At 49.6% G+C, this 19,462-nt stretch overlaps 1 protein-coding gene across 8 annotated transcripts in view; it reads right to left on the bottom strand.

The window, feature by feature from the left end:
* DTX2 (deltex E3 ubiquitin ligase 2) overlaps nt 1-17,568 on the bottom strand; it is a 33,596-nt gene extending 16,028 nt beyond the window's left edge. For 3 of the 8 annotated variants that reach the window (XM_081297936.1, XM_081297940.1, XM_081297941.1), the window contains exons 1-3: nt 17,432-17,568; nt 5,845-6,200; nt 2,831-3,467 (exon numbers count right to left, since the gene is read on the bottom strand). In XM_081297936.1, coding sequence (XP_081154062.1) covers nt 2,831-3,467; nt 5,845-6,112 — 905 coding nt within the window. In that variant the 5' untranslated portion in view covers nt 6,113-6,200; nt 17,432-17,568. The other 5 variants (XM_081297938.1, XM_081297937.1, XM_081297939.1 and 2 more) reach the window with 5 other exon arrangements.
* Nucleotides 17,569-19,462: the final 1,894 nt, after the last annotated feature.

Raw genomic sequence — 19,462 nt, 5'->3', positions numbered from 1 at the left:
AGGCAGGCCCTCAGTAAACCCTGCAAAGCAACAAGATTAGAACAAAAGGGAACAAATCGGCCAGCCCAACTCCTGAATCCGGGAGAGGAAAACCACCATGGAAAAGAACCAGCACTTATCCAAAGGCCCAAGGCAAACTACAAGCAAGGCTCTCGCTACACCCAGGACTCCAATCCCACAGGCCTAAGGATAGCCACAGCCAGAATGCCCAGCCAGCACGCAGAGGGGGGGAGTCGTCTCCCAGGCCAGGACAGTGGCGGCGGCGGCAGCAGCAAGAACAGCAGATGCAAACAAACCAGGAGCGCCACGTGGTGAGGGAGGGCAGCGCCCACGGGCTAACCCAGCACCAGGCTCCATGGCCAATCACGCTGTGTGTGTGGAGCAACCTGCAATCCCACAGCTCAGGAGGCTGAGGCAGAGGGATTGAGAGCTAAAAGCCAACCTTTAGCACTTAACAAGGCCCTAAAGCAATTTAGCCCTTTTCTCTAAATATTTTTTAAACGGGTGGGGCTGGGGATGTGACTCAGTAGTTAGGTACCCCTGGGTTCAAACCCCAGTACCAAAAAAAAAAAATGCTGATCATGATCACCACCCAATCATCAAAATGCCAAGCAAGTTGTCACTCTCTCACACAGAAGACAGGAGTGTGCGTGACACACGTTGCAGTTTCACCCTCCCTCATCACAAGTTTTGGTGCTTAAAGGGATAAACTTCAGCTACCAGGAAATGTACTTAAACCCAGCAGCTCAGTTACAAATGCCCAGCCTGCCACATATTACTGCACATTCCTGGGGGAACGAGAAGAATCACACAGCCAGTTTCACGCAGATTGAGCAAGAAGCAATGGAGGACCACATACATGGGGCTGAGGGTGCGGCGGTGGCAGAGCGCTTGCCGGCATGCTCAGGGTCTGGGTGTGCTCCCCAGCGCAGCAGAAAAAAAAGCAGCCCAGACATTCCAAAAACAGACATGGGCTCCCCAACAGCCTGCATTGCCACTCGCTCAGAAGGCAGCCCAGGTGCTACCGACTCTCTCTTGGACTCCCCCCAGCCCTCGCTGTGGTCTGGACTTGCACTGCCTGTCCTCCTACCTCTTCCCTCCACATGCCAAGTAACTTTCACCCAGTGCTGTTGACATTCACTTGGCTTTGAGAACTCTACCACAGCCCCAGGAGGACACAGTGCCAAGGATTGCTCCGTTCTCCCGGCCTGCTGGGGTAAAAGATCAAATTTTTAATCAAGCCCCTGAAACTGAGGAAGGTCACATTACAAACTAGGCCCAGGACAAGCCTTGTTTTCCAAAGCCTGGAGAGGCGCACACAGTGCAGTCACACCCTCCCAGCCCCAGCCATGGAGGAAGAGGGACTCACACCCATCCCGGGAGGCAGGCGCTCTGAAGCGTCTCCACCGGAGCGGCAGGTTGGCCTGGTTCCTCCTGGCTTTGGTGCAGGGCAAGCTGTGACATGTGAGGTCCGCCCAGCACCAGAGGGAAACACCATGGGCCCAGCTACCTCCTCCTTGTCACTTGCCTAGCCGGCACTAACAGGGCCAAGAGGGTCTGAGGCCCTCAGGTGGAGAGCAAAAACCACAACAAATATTAGGGGGAGACTAATGAGAGCTTTGTACCATGAGAAGGAAACAAATCACCTGATTAAATCCCAAAATCCCAGCTCTAATGCTATTTACAAATTTGCCTCAAAGTAATTTGTAAGAATTTAAGAAGCCCCAGGAGGTGCCTGGTTTAGCATAATCCCATCTACTCAGGAGGCTGAGACAGGAGGATCACAAATTGGAGGCCAGCCTGTGCAACTCAACAAGACCCTTTCTCAAAATAAAAAAGAATTGGGGCTATAGCTTAGTAACAGAGCACACTTTGGCTTAATTCCCAGTATCATAAAATTAAATACAATTTGAAAATATAAATGCTATCAGATGCAGTGGCACATGCCTGTAATTTCAGTGACTTTGGAAGTTGAGACAGGAGGATCACCAAGCTCTAGGCTAGCCTCAGCAACTTAGCAAGGCCCTAAGGACTTAAGAGACACTGTTGCAAAATAAAACATTAAAAAAGGAGCTGGGGGGCTGGGATTGTGGCTCAGCGGTAGAGCACTCGCTTAGCATGAGCAGGGCCCTGTGTTCGATCCTCAGCACCACATAAAAATTAATGGATGGAATAAAGGTATTTGTCCAACTATAACTTAAAAAATATATATATTTAAAAAAAAAAAGGGAGCTGGGGATGTGGCTCAGTGGTTAAGTGACTGCGGGTTCAATCTCCGGTACCAAAAAAAAAAAAAGATACTCTGGGCTGGACTGCACCAATCTGGTAGCTGTATCACTAGTGCCACCAGTGGCCACAGAGCCACATACTTCAACATTCTCCTCCTTACCCTGAGCTCCTGGCTCTCCTGCGACCTAGACTGTGGGCTTAGGGATCAGAGGTATACCTTCTCTCTCTACATCTTTGGTGCCTGGCACTGAGAATCAGTTCATCCCTAGTTACCCAAAATGTGCCGGGTACAGACAGCACTAGCCATGGGGACAAGTGCAGGTCAAAGGTCTAGAACTCAGTTTCACAGAGCCCTTTATCCTGAGGAAATGGAAGAACTGCTGATTTTAACCCATGTGGCAGCTAATGAGACTCAAGAATCAAAGGTCAGGTAGCTCCATGGGATGCCAGGCTATGGAGGACCATGGTACCTCAGCAACCCCGTGACACAGCAAAGACAATACAACAGGGACAACCAAGGGGGTAGGCACCTGCCCACATTTTCCCATCTGCCGACAAGACCTGAAGGGAGGACAGAAAGACCAGCGGTAACATGAGATACCTGGCTCCACCTGAAGTGGACGGTCCTGGGGGCAGGAGCTGCGGTCCCAGATGGGAGAGGCTGGAGCGGAAGAAGGGCTGGCTCCCCAGGGCGGGAGGTGCCCCACCCCAGGGGTTGGTCGTGTTCAGCCTGGGTGCAGACCTGGCCCCAGAGAGCGAGGGTTTGTTGTACGGGGCAAAGGCCTGGTGGGCCCCAAAGACAATAGCGGTCCTATGGGAGCCCTGGGGCACAGGGTACGCAGGGAGGTTAGTCATGGAGTGGCGGTAGCGGCCTGACACAGGGCCAGTTCCGCTGCCGTGGAGGCACTGATGGCAAGAGCAGGCGACTCCGGTGTGGCCCGGTGGGGCAATGACAGTGGTCACTGGGTAAGGCGGCCCTGCCTGGCGCCGCACGCTCCGGCAAAAGCTGGACGTCTTGTTGGTTTGCGTGTGGGTGGCATAGTTGACGGTGTAGTTGTAGCCCAGGGGAGCCAAGTCCACAAGCTGGTTGCCCCTGGCCACCTGCTGCTCCAGATAGTCGCAGACGCTGGCTTCATAGGCGGTCCAGGAGCCGTCGTCACTCAGCCACTCCCAGGTGATGCCCCGGCCTGGGGCTGAGTGCTGGGGGAACAGGTGCCTGCGCACAGCTCGCATGGTGCCTGTTTAAGAGGAGCAGGACCCATGAACCCAGAGCGGATAGTCACCCCCAAACCCAGGGAATCACTTTTTTTTTTTTTGGAGCTGGGGACAAACCCAGGGTCAAATGCATGCTAAGCATGTGCTATCCCACTAGATACACCCTCACAGCCAAACAAAATAAAGTGCAGGTACCTAAGGATTGGTGTTGGCTATTCTTTTTTCCCCCCTATTATTGAAGACTGAACCCAACAGTGTAAAGCTGCATCCCAACCCTTTCTATTCTGAGATAGCCTCAGCTAAGATGCTGAAGCTGGTCTCAAACTTGCCATCAATTCTCCTGTTTCGGCTTCCAAAACCACTGTGATTATAGGCATGTGCCACCCCCGAGCTGTGCTGACTATTCTTTTATGGGTTTGTGTAAAAGCTCTCTAGGCAAAGAAACTGGGGCCCAAAGGATCAAGTGACAGAGGGAGGGAGATTCACATTCCTTGGCAAAGAGGTAATGCTAGATGTTTGGGTCAAATAATATGGCTCAGATTTGATAAGGCTTTTTGGAATGAATAATAATTTTTGGTGCTGGGGACTGAACCCAGAGCCTTAAGCATGCTAAGCATGTGCTGTACCACTGAGTTACATCCCCAACCCTCAAAAAAAAAATTTTTTTTTTTTTTTTTTTTTTTTGTACAGGGCTTAAATCCAGGGTGCTTAACCACTGAGTCACATCTCCAGCCTGTTTTTAGTTTTTTATTTTGAGACAGGTTCTTGCTGAGTTGCTTAGGGCCTCGCAAATTTGCTGAGGCTGGCTTTGAACTTGCAATCCTCCTGCCTCAGCCTCCAGAGTTGCTGGGATTATAGACATGTACCACAGGGCCAAGTAGTAATTCCCTTCTGATAATTCAGTCTCCTGACCTTAGCCTTTGCCTGGATCCCAGCTTTGGGGAAGTGAGGACACCCTTAGCACCCAAACCACATGTGACTCTACTGTCTAAGCATGGCTCCCCCTTTCAGAATAAAGTCCAAAGTCCTTCCAGGGAATGGTAAGGTCCTTCTGCTCTATAGGTTGGTCTGTCTGTCCCAGTGACCTGACTGGCCGAGCTGAAACTTCAAAGTGGCCTCAGCCAGTACCTAACAGTTCGCAGCCTGGTGAGCACACATAGTTGTCTACTGCCATCCACCATGTGTCATCAGTCCTCTCTTTCTCAAATTTTGTGTTCAGCCTGGGTGCAGACCTGGCCCCAGAGAGCGAGGGTTTATTGTACGGGGCAAAGGCCTGGTGGGCCCCAAAGAACAAATTTTGTTCTCCTGGGCACACCATGAAGCTAGGGACTGTCATCCGCACCCACCTGCCCTGTGCTCTGTTAGGATGCTGAACAGGGTCCCTGGTTTCTACCCACTGGATGACAGCAACCCCTGCCCACCCAATCATGAAAACCAAAAGTCTCTAAACTCTGTCAAATGTCCCCGAGAACAAAAATTACCCCAATCAAGAGCCACCAGATTAAAGGGAGAGGGACAGCTCCAAAGGAAGCTGATGGCCCCATTTTCAGTAATACTAATCCAAACACATCACAGATTTAAAAATATAGAAGTAGATGGGCTTGGTGGCACACACTGCAACTCCAGCAACTCAGGAGGCTGAGGCAGAGGAGGATCCCAAATTCAGAGCCATCCTTAGCAACTTATGAGGCCCTTAGCAATTTAGCAAGACCCTGTCTCAAATAAAAATAAGTGGGCTGGGGATGTGGCTCAAGCGGTAGCGCGCTCGCCTGGCATGCGTGCGGCCCGGGTTCGATCCTCAGCACCACATACCAACAAAGATGTTGTGTCCGCCGAGAACTAAAAAAATAAATATTAAAAATTCTCTCTCTCTCTCTCTCTCTCTCTCTCTCCTCTCTCACTCTCTCTAAAAAAATAAATAAATAAATAAAAATAAAAATAAGTAGGGCTGGGGACATGTGGCTCAGTGGTAAAGTGTCCCTGGAGTCAATTCCCAGCACAAACAAAATAAGAGGAGCAAACACAAATGCCCAGGAGCAAAGTACCCTGCCCAGGTCCAGTCACTGAGCGGAGGAGCAAGCGCACCTCCAGGCCCTCACAGCACCACACAGAGCGCCTCCCTGCGGCCAGCCGAGGACCTCAGAGCCCTGAAGGCCAGGGCAGACATTCCTGGTTTGGGAGACAGGGGGAAAGGGTGAGCCGCAACTGGCCAACGTGCTCCCATAGCACATGTCCTCTGTGAGTCACCTGGGGGAAGCCGTTCTCCTGCACAGCCCCTAAACCCCAGTAGTGTTGTTTCAGGAACAGGATTAAGCTCTGCGAGTCACATCCACAACCCCCACAGCACAGCACCTGGCCCAAAAGAGGCATTCAGACGTGTACCAGAGACAGAAGTCTTACCAGTGTCCTGGCGGAACTGGGTCCAACTGGGGAGGTCGATAATATAAGGGGCCAGTGAGGGGTCAGCCTGGCCTAAAGGGATGCTGTGGGCCAGGCTTCCCAGCCCGAACCGCTGGCCCTTCTGCTGGACAAACTGTTGTTCGATGTAGCTACAGACGGTGGCACTGTAGGGGTGCCAGGTCCCCAGCCCATCCTGCCATTCCCACACAGCCACTGCCACAGGGCTGGTGTACACCTGTGCCAGGGAAGGGCTTGGGGCCATGGCCATCTTCCCCAGGACTCCCTCTGCTTCCCCGATGCCTTCAGACCACTCTGGGCTGCAGTCTCAGGTTCATTGCCCGGCGCCTCCAGCAGACCTGGGAATAGGACAGTCATGGCAGTTAGTTACTCATGCACATCTGAGGCTGGCGCTGAGGATCAGGCCTTCTCCCTGGGGGCATGAGAATAAGCAAGTACATGATGGGTCTCTGTTCTGTCAGCCAGGATGAATTCCTAGTTGTTTCTGTAGCCTACTTCCCTATAGGAAGATGTAATTTGGGTTGCTAATCATTAGCCCAGCTTGTTACCAATGACTTTCCTCTGACCCAAATCCTCAGTTGATCCTTTCACTGTCTATATTTTTGAGTCCCCGCAAATCCTTGTGGTTAAGCCCATGATGCATGAGGCATCCAGAGCTCCCGGTGCAGGGAGTACAAGTGAATACCCACTATTACTATAGATGAGGAAGCTCTGTCTCAGGAAGAATCAGGGGCCCAGGACCCCCAGGGACAGGGGCAGACCTGAGGCTGAAGCTCAGGTCTGGCTCCTCCAGGTCTCCAGGTGCCCCCAGCATCACTGACCATAAGGGACACCCCAGATAAACATCAAAATGCCTTTTCCAGCCTTCCCACACCCAACTCCCTATGCCTGGGCCTTCCTGACCAATGTTCTCCCAGGACAGCTTCTCCCAGTCACCTGTCACAGACAAGAACTCTACTGACCAGGCAGCTACACACAAGCACGAAGCTGGTCCATGTCCTGCTGGCCAGCAGAGGGCTGCTGCCCATAGCAGGAGCCTCGCTATGTGCTCAGTATCCAACACACCCTAGTTTGGAATCCGGATAAGTGGCCCTGGGCGAGGACACCAGGATGCACCTGCAGCTGTCCCAAGAAAGGTCTTCCAGCACACCATATCGTGATGGCCCCTGAGCACTGGTACAAAAACAGAGTCCAACACTTAGTGACAATACCAAAAGAAGGGGCTGGAGTTGTGGCTCAGTGGCAGAGCGCTTGCCTACCAAGTGTGAGGCATTGGGTTCCATCCTCAGCACCACATAAAAGTAAATAAAGAAAATAAAGATATTGTGTCCATCTACAACTAAAAAAAATTAAAAACAAATTTTAAAAAAATACAAAGAAAACCCCCCCAAAACAAAATTACTTGTCTCTGTTAATCCCTAGGCTGACAAGATGGCACTTTTTTTTTTTTTTGGTATCGTGGACTGAAACCAGGGGCACTTACCGCTGAGCTGCGACACCAGACCTTTTTTTTTTTTTTTTTTTTTTTTTAATTTGAGACAGGGTTTTGCTAAGTTAACCCAGGCTGGCCTCAAACTTATAAGCCTCCTGCCTCACACCTCCAGAGTTGCTGGGATTCTAGGCGTGTGCCACCATGCCTGGTGACAAGGCAGCATTTGTCCCACTTTAGGAGAGGAAATCAGGGGACTTGATTCAAGGTCACACATGTACTACTAAGTGGCTATGCAGAGCAAACCCAGATTGAAGGCCATTTCATTAGAGAGGAAGACTCAGGAGGATCAGCCTTGAGCTCCAGATCAGAAAGGGAAGGAAGGGAGGGGCAGTCAGAGCACACCCATATGGAACCCTACTCAGGACTCTATGCTGATAGGGTCCAGCTCACACAATCTGCTGATTCCCACAACCACCTACTTAAGTACAGATGACAAATTCCATCCCCATTTTGTAAGTACAGAAACAGAGACCCAAGTGGTTGCAAAAACTTGCTCACAGGTTAGAGACAGGGCTGGCTGCCGGGGCTTCTGCTGCTGACTCCAGAATGCACTATACTCAGGGCTTCAACAAGAAGGCCAAGTCTACTGCCTAACAGCAAGTAAGGTCTAGAGTAGCCTGAGAAAAGGATGAGGTATGGGCTGCCGCAGGCCCACTATGTCATTTCACCAAAGGCACCTGGGTTCACAGGGGATTCAGACAGACCAGCAGCATAAATCTGCACACAGCATTAGGCACACAGCAAACGCCCACAAGTCCCAGCCTCCCTCCCTTCCCCTCTAAAACCCACCCACCCCCCAAAGTGTGGCTGAAGGTTGGTAGCAAAGGGCTGCCACGAGACAGAGGTGCACCAGGCCTGAAAGCACTGAGCCACTTGTGGGTGCCTGGCCTCTTTTGGCAGCTGCCAAAGCCTCCAACTAAGGATTGCACCTTGGTGCCCAGGGGTGGCTGGCCTACCTCAGTGTCTGCAATTACAAGTCTCCAACCACACTGCAGCACAAATCAGAGAACTGGTTTCAGAGCCAGGTCCTCCTGAGGTGTCGCTCACCTCTCAGGCAGCCAGGGCCTCCAGAATCATCGGCCTTGGGGTGTGTTTCAGCATGCCTGCCCATCCCCAGATGAACCAACCTGCAGAGCTCTGAGGAACAGCCAACAACTCTGGCTCAAGCATTCTGTCAGGGTGTAAAGCTCCCACAGACCCAGGACCCCTGGGGTCCAAGCCCTGCCAGGGTGCTGGAAACTCAAGACAGGATGACATGGCTAGCGATCTGCTTGGCAGCCAGTCCTGTCCCCACTCACACCGAGCTCTCCAGTTTTGGAACTTTATGTTCAGCCACATCCAATTCTAGCAAGCCCCAGAACACTCTGGCTACTCCCCAACCCCCGCCACTGATCCCACTGGTGCCTGAGTTCAGGCTTTTACCCTCTTTCTACAGGATGCCTTGAGCAAGCAAGCCCATCTTTCCAGACTCAACCCCTGTCCTTCTGAGCCCTCCATGCACAGCCTCTCAGTGGAGATGACTCCACCCTCCTGTGCACTTAGCTACAGAAGCCTCACTGAGGCCCCCACGACTGCACTTACTGGATTTGGTCTCCCCACTGGAGCAGGGAACTACCAGAGGGCAGAGTCTGGCCCACCCCAAGCTGGGGCTGCAGCTCCTCAAAGGTCCAGCACTGCGCGGGGTCTGAAACCAAGGACAAGGGAGGGGTAACCTTCAGTGCCAGATCCCAGCAATGAGGCACAACACAGCCCTGGTCAACGCACCCGCCCTCGGGAACAGCCGCAGCCACCTCAGTGCTGGAATTCAATAACCTAATTTGTTTCAGAGCCTAATGATGGGGGCCATTTAGGGTGTTCTTAATTGTGAAAATTACTATTATAATTAGCTGTGGAAAAAAGCTTCAATCTGGAGGCAACTTACCCCACAACATGGGAACATTCTCCCAGTACTTGAGATTCAACCCAGGGCTTCACGCATGCTAGGTTAAACCCCAGCCCCAACATAGGAATTCAATCAATCAGGGAAGGTCTTCATGAGGAAATACGAATCAGTCTTGAAATGTTTATGAAAAGCTTATGAAAGTCCTAAGGATCCAAGAATAAAGAAATGCAGAATCCGTAACTTCAGAGTACACTGAACTCTCAGGTGGGTAAGCACGCAACACACCTACCGTGTGGTTAGCAGTATGCCTAATGTTTTTCTCACTAACCCTCTCAACCCCCTCAACCACATTCAAAGGTAGGAATTAAGCCCAGTGCTGCTATACACACCTGTAATCCTTCAGGCTGAAGGAGGAGCACAAGTTCAAGGTCGGCCTCAGCAATTTAGGGAGGCCTTAAGCAACTTAGTGAGATCCCATCTCAAAATAAAATATAAAAAAGGCTGGGGATATGATTAAGCACCCCTGGGTTCACTCCCTAATACAAAATAAATAAATAAAAATAAAGAGGGTTGATGTAGCTCAGTGTTAGCTGCATCCCTGGTTTAATCTTCAGTACCAAAAAAAAAAAGTAGGAATTATCCCTATTTTACATACAAGTGAACTAAAGCCCCAGGAGATTAAGTATTTACCCAAGATCAAGCACCCAGTCTATCCAACCATGAAGTCCATGATGTTCTTTCTACTTTATATAAGCTCAGTTTTAAAAAGCCTGGAGGACTGGGGATGGACTCTGGTTGCAGGCAGAGCCCAGTGGCAGAGCACTTTACTAGCATGCATAAGACCGGGGTTCCTTTCCTAGAACTGCATTAAAAAGAAAGCATAGAGGGTTGGGGTTGTGGCTCAGTGGTAGAGTGCTTGCCTAGCACACATGGGGCCTTGGGTTCGATCCTCAGCACCACATAAAAATGAAATAAAGATATTGTGTCCACCTACAACTAAAAAATAAATATTTTAAAAAAAAAAAAGCAAGCATAGAGTTCCAAACAACCAGGTGACTTGGAGACCTCTTCCCACCTGATTCCCCAGCATAGGACGAACTTTCCAACCAAATCCACCTTACCCCTCAAGCAATTTTATTTTCTTTCTTGTTCTTTTTTTGGGAGGAGACGGAGGAGGCACTGGGGATTGAGCACAGGAACACCTTCCCACTGAGCTACATCCCTGGCCCTTTTTCTATTGAGACAGGGTCTCACTAAATTACCCAGGCTAGCCTCTAATCTGCTATCCTCCTGCCCCAGACTCCCACATAGCTGGGATTACAGGCTTGCACCACTGCCCCCAACCCATTTTCTGAGCTACCTCGGTCCTTTAGATGCTTTCCAAGAAGCAAGGGCCTAAAGCTCCACAGCCCACATTAGACACCACAAGCATGACCTGTACGCAGAACATGACCTTCAAAGATAAGTGCAGATGGGGTCCTGTTAGGAAGCCTCTCCAAAGACATGGGAAAATCAGATTCTAAATACAAACTAATCAAAAGACACATTCTACTTTAGTAGAAATTTTGTTTAGAAAATACAAATTAAAGCTAGGCACAGTGGCACATGCCTGTAATCCCAGCAACTTGGGAGGTTGAGAAAGGAGGACTGAAAATTCAAGGCCAGCCTCAGAGATTCAGCAAATCCTTCAGCAACTTAGCAAGACCCTACCTCAAACTAAAATATTAAAAAGCTGGGGATGTAGGTCAGTGGTAGAGGGCTTGCCTAGCATGTCTGAGGTCCAGGGTTCTGTTCCCAGTACCACAAAAACAAACAACAGAACCTGTGTGGTGGCCCAAGCCTGTGATTTCAGAGACTCGGGAGGCTGAGGCAGTAGAAACACAAATTCAAAGCCAGTCTCAGCAATTTAGCAAGGTCCTAAGCAACTTAGACCCTCCCAGTCTTCCAAAAAAAAAAAAAGGGGGGGGGGGCGCCTGGGGTTCAGTGATTAAGTGCCCCTGGGCTCAATCCCTGGTACCAGACAGACAAATGGAAAAAGATTAGGGCTGGAGGTGTAATTTAGTAGTCAAGTGCTTGCCTTGCATGCCAACACCCCAAAGTTGATCCCCAACAATGCAAATAAAGAAAAAAATAAGGGCGGGGTTGTGGCTCAATGGTAGAGTACTTGCCTAGCATGTGTGAGGTACTGGGTTTGATCTTCAGCACCACATAAAAATAAACATAGAAAGATATTGTGTCCAACTAAAAAAAAAAAAAATTAATGTTTAAAAAAAAAGAAAAAAATTAGATATAATGGGAGTTGTTGTTGTTTTTTTTTTTCTGCACATGAACTTGCAAAATTTACTTAATTTCAGTCCTCAGTGCTGGCAACAGCCAATACTTCACACTGCTGGGAAGGACAAAAAACCCTTCTGAGGTGCTGTAGTACAGGTCGGTAATAACAACCAGAAAGCCCTGGGTTCAATCCCCAGCACCACCACTAAAAAAAAAAAAAAAAAAACCGCTGTCAGAAATTCTACAGCATGAGGCTGAGTAAGCTCAGTTGGTAGAGTGCTTGCCTAGCATGCACAAGGCCCTGGATTCAATCCCCAGTCCCACAAAAGAAAAAAAAAATTCTACAGCATGAATATTCACACTTCTACATATAGAAAAGTCTCTAAAATACCAAACACTGCCAAGTGCACCAGTACACACTTGTAATCCCAGCAGTTCCAGAGGCTGAGGCAAAATGATCACACACAAGTTTAAGATCAGCCTCAGCAATTTAGCAAGGCCCTCAGCAACTTATCAAGACCATCTCAAAACAAAAAACAGAAAGGGCTGGGGTGCAGCTCAGTGACCTAGCACCCCTGGGTTCAATCCCCAGTATCAAAATATAGATAAATAAAATACCAAATGCTCTGTGTCTGTGTATAGCACTAGGGGGTGAAGGCAGGGCCTCCAGCACACTAGGCAGGTTCCCTGCCACTGAGCTACTTCCCAAGTCCTTTTTCAAAAATTTTATTTTGAGGTAGGATCTCACTAAGTTGCTGAGGCTGGCCTCAAACTTGAGATCTTTCTGCCTCAGCCTCCTGAATTAATGGAACTACAGGCATGTGCCATCAAGCCTAGCTTACCAAACACTTTCCGAAGACCATAACCCTCACCAAACCAAATTATTCAGTAATGACAGGCCTTGTCAACTTACCATGGCACCTTCTTGCCAAGACACATCCCCGAGTTCCAAGAAAATGTAAAATTCAAACCATCCCAGAGCCTCAAGATTACACTTGTCCTGTAAGTCCAGTAAGACGGGGTTTTGAGGGGCTTTCTTCCCCTTTTTTTGGGTGTAGTGCTGGGGATGGAACTCAGGGCCTTCTGCATGCAGGTAAGTGCTGGAACCCTAACCCTTTGGTCTGGGGCTTTGGCCTTGGAAAGTGACTGTTCAAGCCAGGCCTGAGTTTCTGTGAGAAGGTGAAAAACCAAACATCACCTGTCCCTTGCACTCTAGGTGGCCAGATCCCAAGTGAGCATTCCTCTTCTGACAGGGGCCACACTTGAGCCCTCCAGGAGCAGGTCTGAAGAGAACCTTCCAAGTGTGAATCAGAAAGCCACAGAGTACCCAGAGTTCAGGCCCCAGCATCCACAACTGCCCCCTGGGCAGCCACCTCCTCCAGAATCAAGAACCTGTGATTCCTGCTTCGCCCAGAGCAACCTGACCACCTGCAGCAAGTGGGAGGACACAGCCCTGGTTCTCAGGCCTACCAGGGCCAAATTGGGGGTGCGGCAGACACAGTGGTAGGCCTAACATCAATGGCCCTGGTGGCAAGGCTTCCCCTCTGCCAAGCTCTGTGCTAAATACCTTCTAAAGGGCTGGGGATGTGGCTCAAGCGGTAGCGCGCTCGCCTGGCATGCGTGCGGCTCGGGTTCGATCCTCAGCACCACATACAAACAAAGATGTTGTGTCCTCCGAGAACTAAAATAAATAAATAAATAAATAAATAAATAAATTCTCTCTCTCTCTCTCTCTCTCTCTCTCTCTCCCCCCCTTTCCTCTCTCTTAATAAAAAAAAAAAAATACCTTCTAAATGTCCCTGCTTGGTACTGCAGTCCAGAACAGCAGTTACGTGCACTTGGTAACTGAGGAAAAGGTGGCCAAAGAGGGCTGGGGATGTGGCTCAAGCGGTAGCGCGCTCGCCTGGCATGCGTGCGGCCCAGGTTCGATCCTCAGCACCACATACAGACAAAGATGTTGTGTCCGCCAAATACTGAAAAATAAATATTAAAATTCTCTCTCTCTCCCTCTTTAAAAAAAAAATAAAAAATAAAAAAATAAAAAAGGTGCCCAAAGAAAAGAAGCATTTGCCCAAGACACTAAGGGGCCAAGTAAACCCAATTGTCTCTAGGATCTTTGTCCTTCTCCATCAACACAGGGTACACTGACGTGGGGCAATCTGGCCTGCACATGTGTTTTGTTTGACTTACAGTTTTGTTTTTTAATTGAGCCAGTGTTTAAGATTTGGAATATTCACTACTTAAAAAAAAAAAAAAAAACAGTCGGCGCAGTGATAGATACCTGTAATTCCAGCGGTTCTGGAGGCTGAGGCAGGAGGATCATAAGTTCAAAGCCAGCCTCAACAACTTAGCAAGACCCTAAACAACTTAGTGAGATCCTGCCTCAAAATAAAGAGGGGGATGTGGCCCAGTGGTTAGACATCCATGAGTTCAACCCCCTGTACCAAAACAAAAGATTGGTTGATCAACAAAAGACACTTATATAAAAGGGATAAGTACATTACAAGATGGGTAAAGATACACACAATATATACGAGGGACAGAGCTCCTATAAATCAATTTTAAAAAGCACCAAGAACCCCACAGAAATACTGGCAAAACACACGAACAAATACTTCACAAGAAACACGTACATCAATACACCTAAGAGATGTTCAATGTCAGGGATCAGGGACCTAAGAACCAAGATCCATCCCAAAGACCGCATTTCACACCCATTTAATTAGCCAAAACAAAAAAGTCTGCCAAGGGCAAGTTTTAGTGAAAAGTGGAGCAACCACCGGCCTCTCAGCTGATGCTCAGATGGAAAACCAGGACCCATATCCAAAACACTGAACATTTACTTACCCCAGGACCAGCAAAATACTACTCCGTACATTTTTTTTTTTTTTAAAGAGACAGGGTCTCAGTTGCTTGGCAACTCGCCATTGCTGAAGCTGGATTCAAACTCATGATCTTCCTGCCTCCACCTTCTGAGCCGCTGGATTACAGGCGTGCAGCACTGTGCCCAGCCTCCGGTTTATGTTCTTGCCAAGGCATAACACAACACTTGCATGGAAATATTCACGGCAGGGTGCTCAAAGAACAAACCACGGAAGCAATGAAGTGCCCATCAATGATGATCAGCTGAGAGAAGGGTGATCCCTTCACACCATCAATCTTATGTAGCAGTATAAACACATGAGCCCAACAACACCAAACAGTCTGCATAAATCTTAACAATATAACCTCACATTTTTACTTTTCTTAGAAATACACAGGTATAGCTGTGCATGGTGGTGCATGCCTGTAATTCCAGAGGCTCAGAAGGCTGAAACAGGAGGATTGTGAATTCAAAGCCAGCCTCAGCTATTTAGTTAGGCCCTAAGCTACTCAGTGAGACGTGTCTCTAATAAAATACAAAATAGGGCTGGGGATGTGGTTCAGTGATGAAGGCACCTGAGTTCAATCCCAGGTACTCTCCCCACTAAAAAAAAAAAGAAAAAAGAAAAAGGCCCTAGTGAAGTTTTTGTGCTAAAATTCCTCCATGCCCCAGAGCATGTTTACTGTGTGTTGCTAAACAGAATACCTGATACTGGGTAAAAAAAAAAAAAAACTGGCTCATTAACTCTGATGGCTGGAGGGGCTGGGGATGTGGCTCAAGCGGTAGCGCGCTCGCCTGGCATGCCTGCGGCCTGGGTTCGATCCTCAGCACCACATACAAACAAAGATGTTGTGTCCGTCGATAACTAAAAAATAAATATTAAAAAAAAAATTCTCTCTCTCTCTCTCTCTCCTCTCTCACTCTATCTTTAAAAAAAAAAAAAAAGAATAACGGAGAAGTGTAAAGGGAAACTGAGGCACAGGAGTGCCCAAGCATGTGGGGTGGCCACTCTATCAACCTGCTCTCTGGAGAACTCGGTCACTCCTAGAAGGCCCAATCCACTCCACAAAACCATTCATCCATTCATGAAAGTGGGCCCCCATGGTCTAATGACCTTCCAGAAGGCCCCACCTCTTAAAAGTTCCACCACCTCACCACCACACTGGGTTCACATGTTTCCAGCATGTGATCCTTTGGGGGACAAACCACAGCACCTGTCAGGACCCTCCTACCTTTCCAGCCTTCTCTGCCCTCACCCCACTTGCTGCTCTGGCCACAGAGCCACCTAAGTTGATCTAGCCCTGCCTGGATGCCTTCAGGATTCTGCAAATGCTGCTGCCCTGCTGGGCTTCCTCCCTGCTTTCAAATTCCACTCCTCCTCCACAACCCAGCTAGGGGTCACGGTCTAGAACTTTCCTGACCTACTACTTCCTACTCCCTCTGAGAGGGGTCTCTGCCCTGTGTTCCCCTAGAGCCACACTAGCACACTGACAAAGTCTCCTTACTAACTGTGGGGTGTCTTGTCTTTCCACCCAAACAAGTTCCCAGAAGATGGAGATCTTGTCTGGCACCCAGGAGAGGTTTGTGCAACCAAAGAAATGAAAATTCCCATTCCAATACATAAATCATGACTTATGTCCTCCATCCCATACAGCGTGTCCCGAAGTCAAAAGCATCCTCTAAGACTGGTTGGACAGGAGGAGTTGGCAATAAGCCACCTGAATTTATCTAGCAATCAACAATAATTCCCAGGATCTCTCTCATCCTAGTGGAACTGCACCCTCCGCAGTGCCCATCTTCTCTACTGAAAACTAGATTGCATCGGCAGCAAAGTCAAGATCCCCCTGCCTCTCACCTGGTCTCTCCGGAGAGCTGGCACAAACTGTCCCTTCTTGATGGAGACACCAGATCTTTAGGAGGAATAACTTGTTTGAGTTCCCATCTTGATATGAAATGCAAACAACAAAAACCGGGCAAATCTGAAGGGCCTGCTGACTCAGCGACACAAATTCCAAGCACCTTTGCCAACAAGAAGATGATCAGGTTTTAATTTGAGAAACAGCAGTTAGGAAAAATGAGTGCACAGATGTTGAATCGGTGTGCTGTGGCTGGGGACTGGAAATAGCCAGATTTATTCTCCAACAGCCTGGGCAGAGCAGAAGGTAGAGTCTTTCTCAGCCTACTCAACAATCAAGGGAATGGTTTAAAAAAAAAAAATTGAGCTCTTTCCCAGAAGGACCTAACAGGACTTCTGAGGCCAGTCTACAGTTTAGGCATCCAGGAATCAATGCACCAGAGAGGGCAAAAATTTGGCCAAGACCACACAGCAAATGAACAAGGGGCCTGGTTACCCGAATAGCTTAAGCTGACCCTGATTCTGGCTACCAGAAAATCTACTTTCTAGAACTCTAAAGGAGCTAGGATGGCACGCAGAAATATTTTTAGTTCCTCCAGGGTCCACGCCTCTGTACACATCCTATTTCAATGCTGTTAGCACTTAGGGAAGTGAAGCCAGCGCGGAGGACAGCAGCTGGCCCAGAAAGACGGAGCTCCAGAAAAAGAAAGTCCTGTAAATCCTCTTCAGCTACACTAAGGACCCCTTCCAAGTGACCCAGGAGCATGCGGGAAGGGAGAGCCCAGTTGAGAAGCGAGGAGAGACGCAGAGTTTGGAGGCAAACTCCTCCCGAGTGCAGCCCCGGGCCCAGGGAGTCCTACGCCGGGACGCAAACCCCAGAAGAATGCACACCCGAGCCAGCGAGCGGTGGCAAGGTCCCCCCAGCGCCTCCAGGTCCTGTGAGACCCGAACTCCCAGGGGCTCGCCTCCCCGAGAGCCCGGTAGTCCCCTCCCCGCCCTCCGTGTCCCCAGCTCCGGGCAACTCCGTGCTCCGACTCGCGCCTCCAGGCGTCCAGTCCGCCCAGTCCCCCGGGACCCCGGGCTCCCCTCCTGCCCGGCCCAGCCGCCCTCACTCGCACGACCGCCCCCTTCCGGTCCCAGCTGGGCTCGGTGTCCCCCACACACACACCTTCTGCCCTCGGGACCCCTGCCCGCCCCTCTCACCGAGGCTGAGGAGGCCGAGGGGACTGCCTGAGAACACCACCGCGCTCCGGCTCCAGTCCGGCTCGGCCTGGGAAGAGATCCGTCTGCAGCTCCCGAGTCCGACCAGGAGGTAGCCGGAGTGAAACTCGGCGTCGCAGCTTCCGAGTGCCGCGCTGCGCATGCTCGCCGCGCGGGGCCTTCTGGGAATTGTAGTTCCAGGGGCGAGGCGTCTGTGGGGCGTGGCCGCCGGGAGGGGCGGGGCCGAAGTCACACCTGCCTGTATGTATACAGTCCTTAGCTTGTTTGCTCATTGACTTCCTAATATGTAATTAACACATTCTTAAAAAAATTCTGAGATGGGGGTGTCTCGCTGTATGTGCCCAGGCTGGCCTTGAATTCCTGGGCTCTAGAGATCCTCCTTCCTCAGACTCCTGAGTAGTTATTACTATAGACCCTTACCTCCATGTCGGTTTTGACTCATTCAATTTTTTCTTTTTGCTGTCTTTTCTTTATTTATTTTATTTTATTTTGAGACAGGGTCTTGCTGGCTAAGTTGTCCAGGCTCTCCTAGAACTTGAGATCCTCCTCACTCAGCTTCCAGAGTCGCTAAGATTACATACAGGTGTGGGCCACCAAATTCCTTTCTGACTCATTTTATTTCATACTAGAGGTTGAACCCAGGGTTACCACTGAGCTCCATTCCCAGCCCATTTTACTTTTTATTGTGAGACAAGGTCATGCTATGTTACTGAGGGCCTTGCTAAATTGCTGAGGCTGGCCTTGAACTTCTGATCCACCTGCCTCAGCCTCTGAAGCCACTGGGATTACAGGCACTCACCACCATGCTGGGCTCTGACTCATTTTAAATAGTGTTTTCTGGTACATACAAGCTGCCAGGTCCTGTTCTGTTAGAAATAGCAAGGTGCCGCAAGAAATCAAACACCATGTTCCACAGTGGGTAGGCACAGTGTTTACTCCTGCCAAAAGGGTGTGCTACCAGAACCTGACGAGCCAGGGAACCTGGGTGGGGAGTCCACCTGCTTTTATCCCTAACATAGCCTGGCTTTTTGCCCTGGTTGGAGAAGCTCAGGGTACCATCTACTTGATTAACTAATTTTAAAATTGGGGCTGGCAAAGGGAAGGTCTATAATTAAAATGACTATAATTGGATCCAATTAAGGCTATATTCTGAAAATGGACCAGGGACTTTCTATTTCTCACACTCTCACATACCTGGGATTCAAAGGGGAAGTAGAAACTTGGTTTCTTTCTTGGGAGCGCTTCCTATCTAGTTTGGAAGACAGACACTTAACCAATTACAAAATAATGATGGGAAATCTATGATCAAGAAGCATGGAAGATGTGCCAGTAGTGGTGGCCAGGGATGCCTACAATCCCAGTGTCTTAGGAGGCTGAGGCAGGAAGATCACAAATCCAGAGGCCAGGCTCAGCAGTTCAGTGAGACTCTGTCTCAAAATAACAACAAAATGGGCTGGGATTATAGCTCTAGCTGGGTGGTAGAGCACCCCTGGGTTTAATCCCCAAGACCCTAAAACAAGAACAAGAGAGGCTTGAGTGGGGTTCTGAAGCCCAGAGAAAGAATTCCCTGGATGGAGTACTAGAAAGCCCTTACAAAGAGAGAGGGGGCAGAGTGCCTGGCCATTCAAGAGGCAGGGAAAAGAACTGTGTGGTCTGGTGTGGGGGCACATGAAGAGGGTAAGGGGGGGAAATTGAACCCAGAAAGCAGGAAAGGAGAGGTTGAGTAAGACAGGATGGACTTTAGGGACCATATCAGAAATTTGGGGGATGTGGCTTGGCTGGAACCAAGGCCCTGGGGAAGGGAGGTAACTCCCAGGGCTGAGATCTGAACGAAGTAGAGCTCTGGAGGGCTCCTGGGCCCATCCATTTCTGGCTGAGGAAACCAAGATCGGGGACCAGTGTGGGAGCCAGGGAAGGGTCCATAGAAGGGGTGGGGTAGCCAGATACAAAGCTCTGGAGAGATCTGGGCTAGAGATGGGGACTTTGGTGTCCCTGGCAATGATATGGAGCTCA

This window comes from Spermophilus citellus, assembly GCF_964194105.1.
Source record: "Spermophilus citellus genome assembly, chromosome: 6".
Taxonomy (NCBI): Eukaryota; Metazoa; Chordata; class Mammalia; order Rodentia; family Sciuridae; genus Spermophilus; species Spermophilus citellus.
The sequence above is the reverse complement of the archived record's forward strand: the minus strand, read 5'-3'. Positions and strand labels throughout refer to the sequence as shown.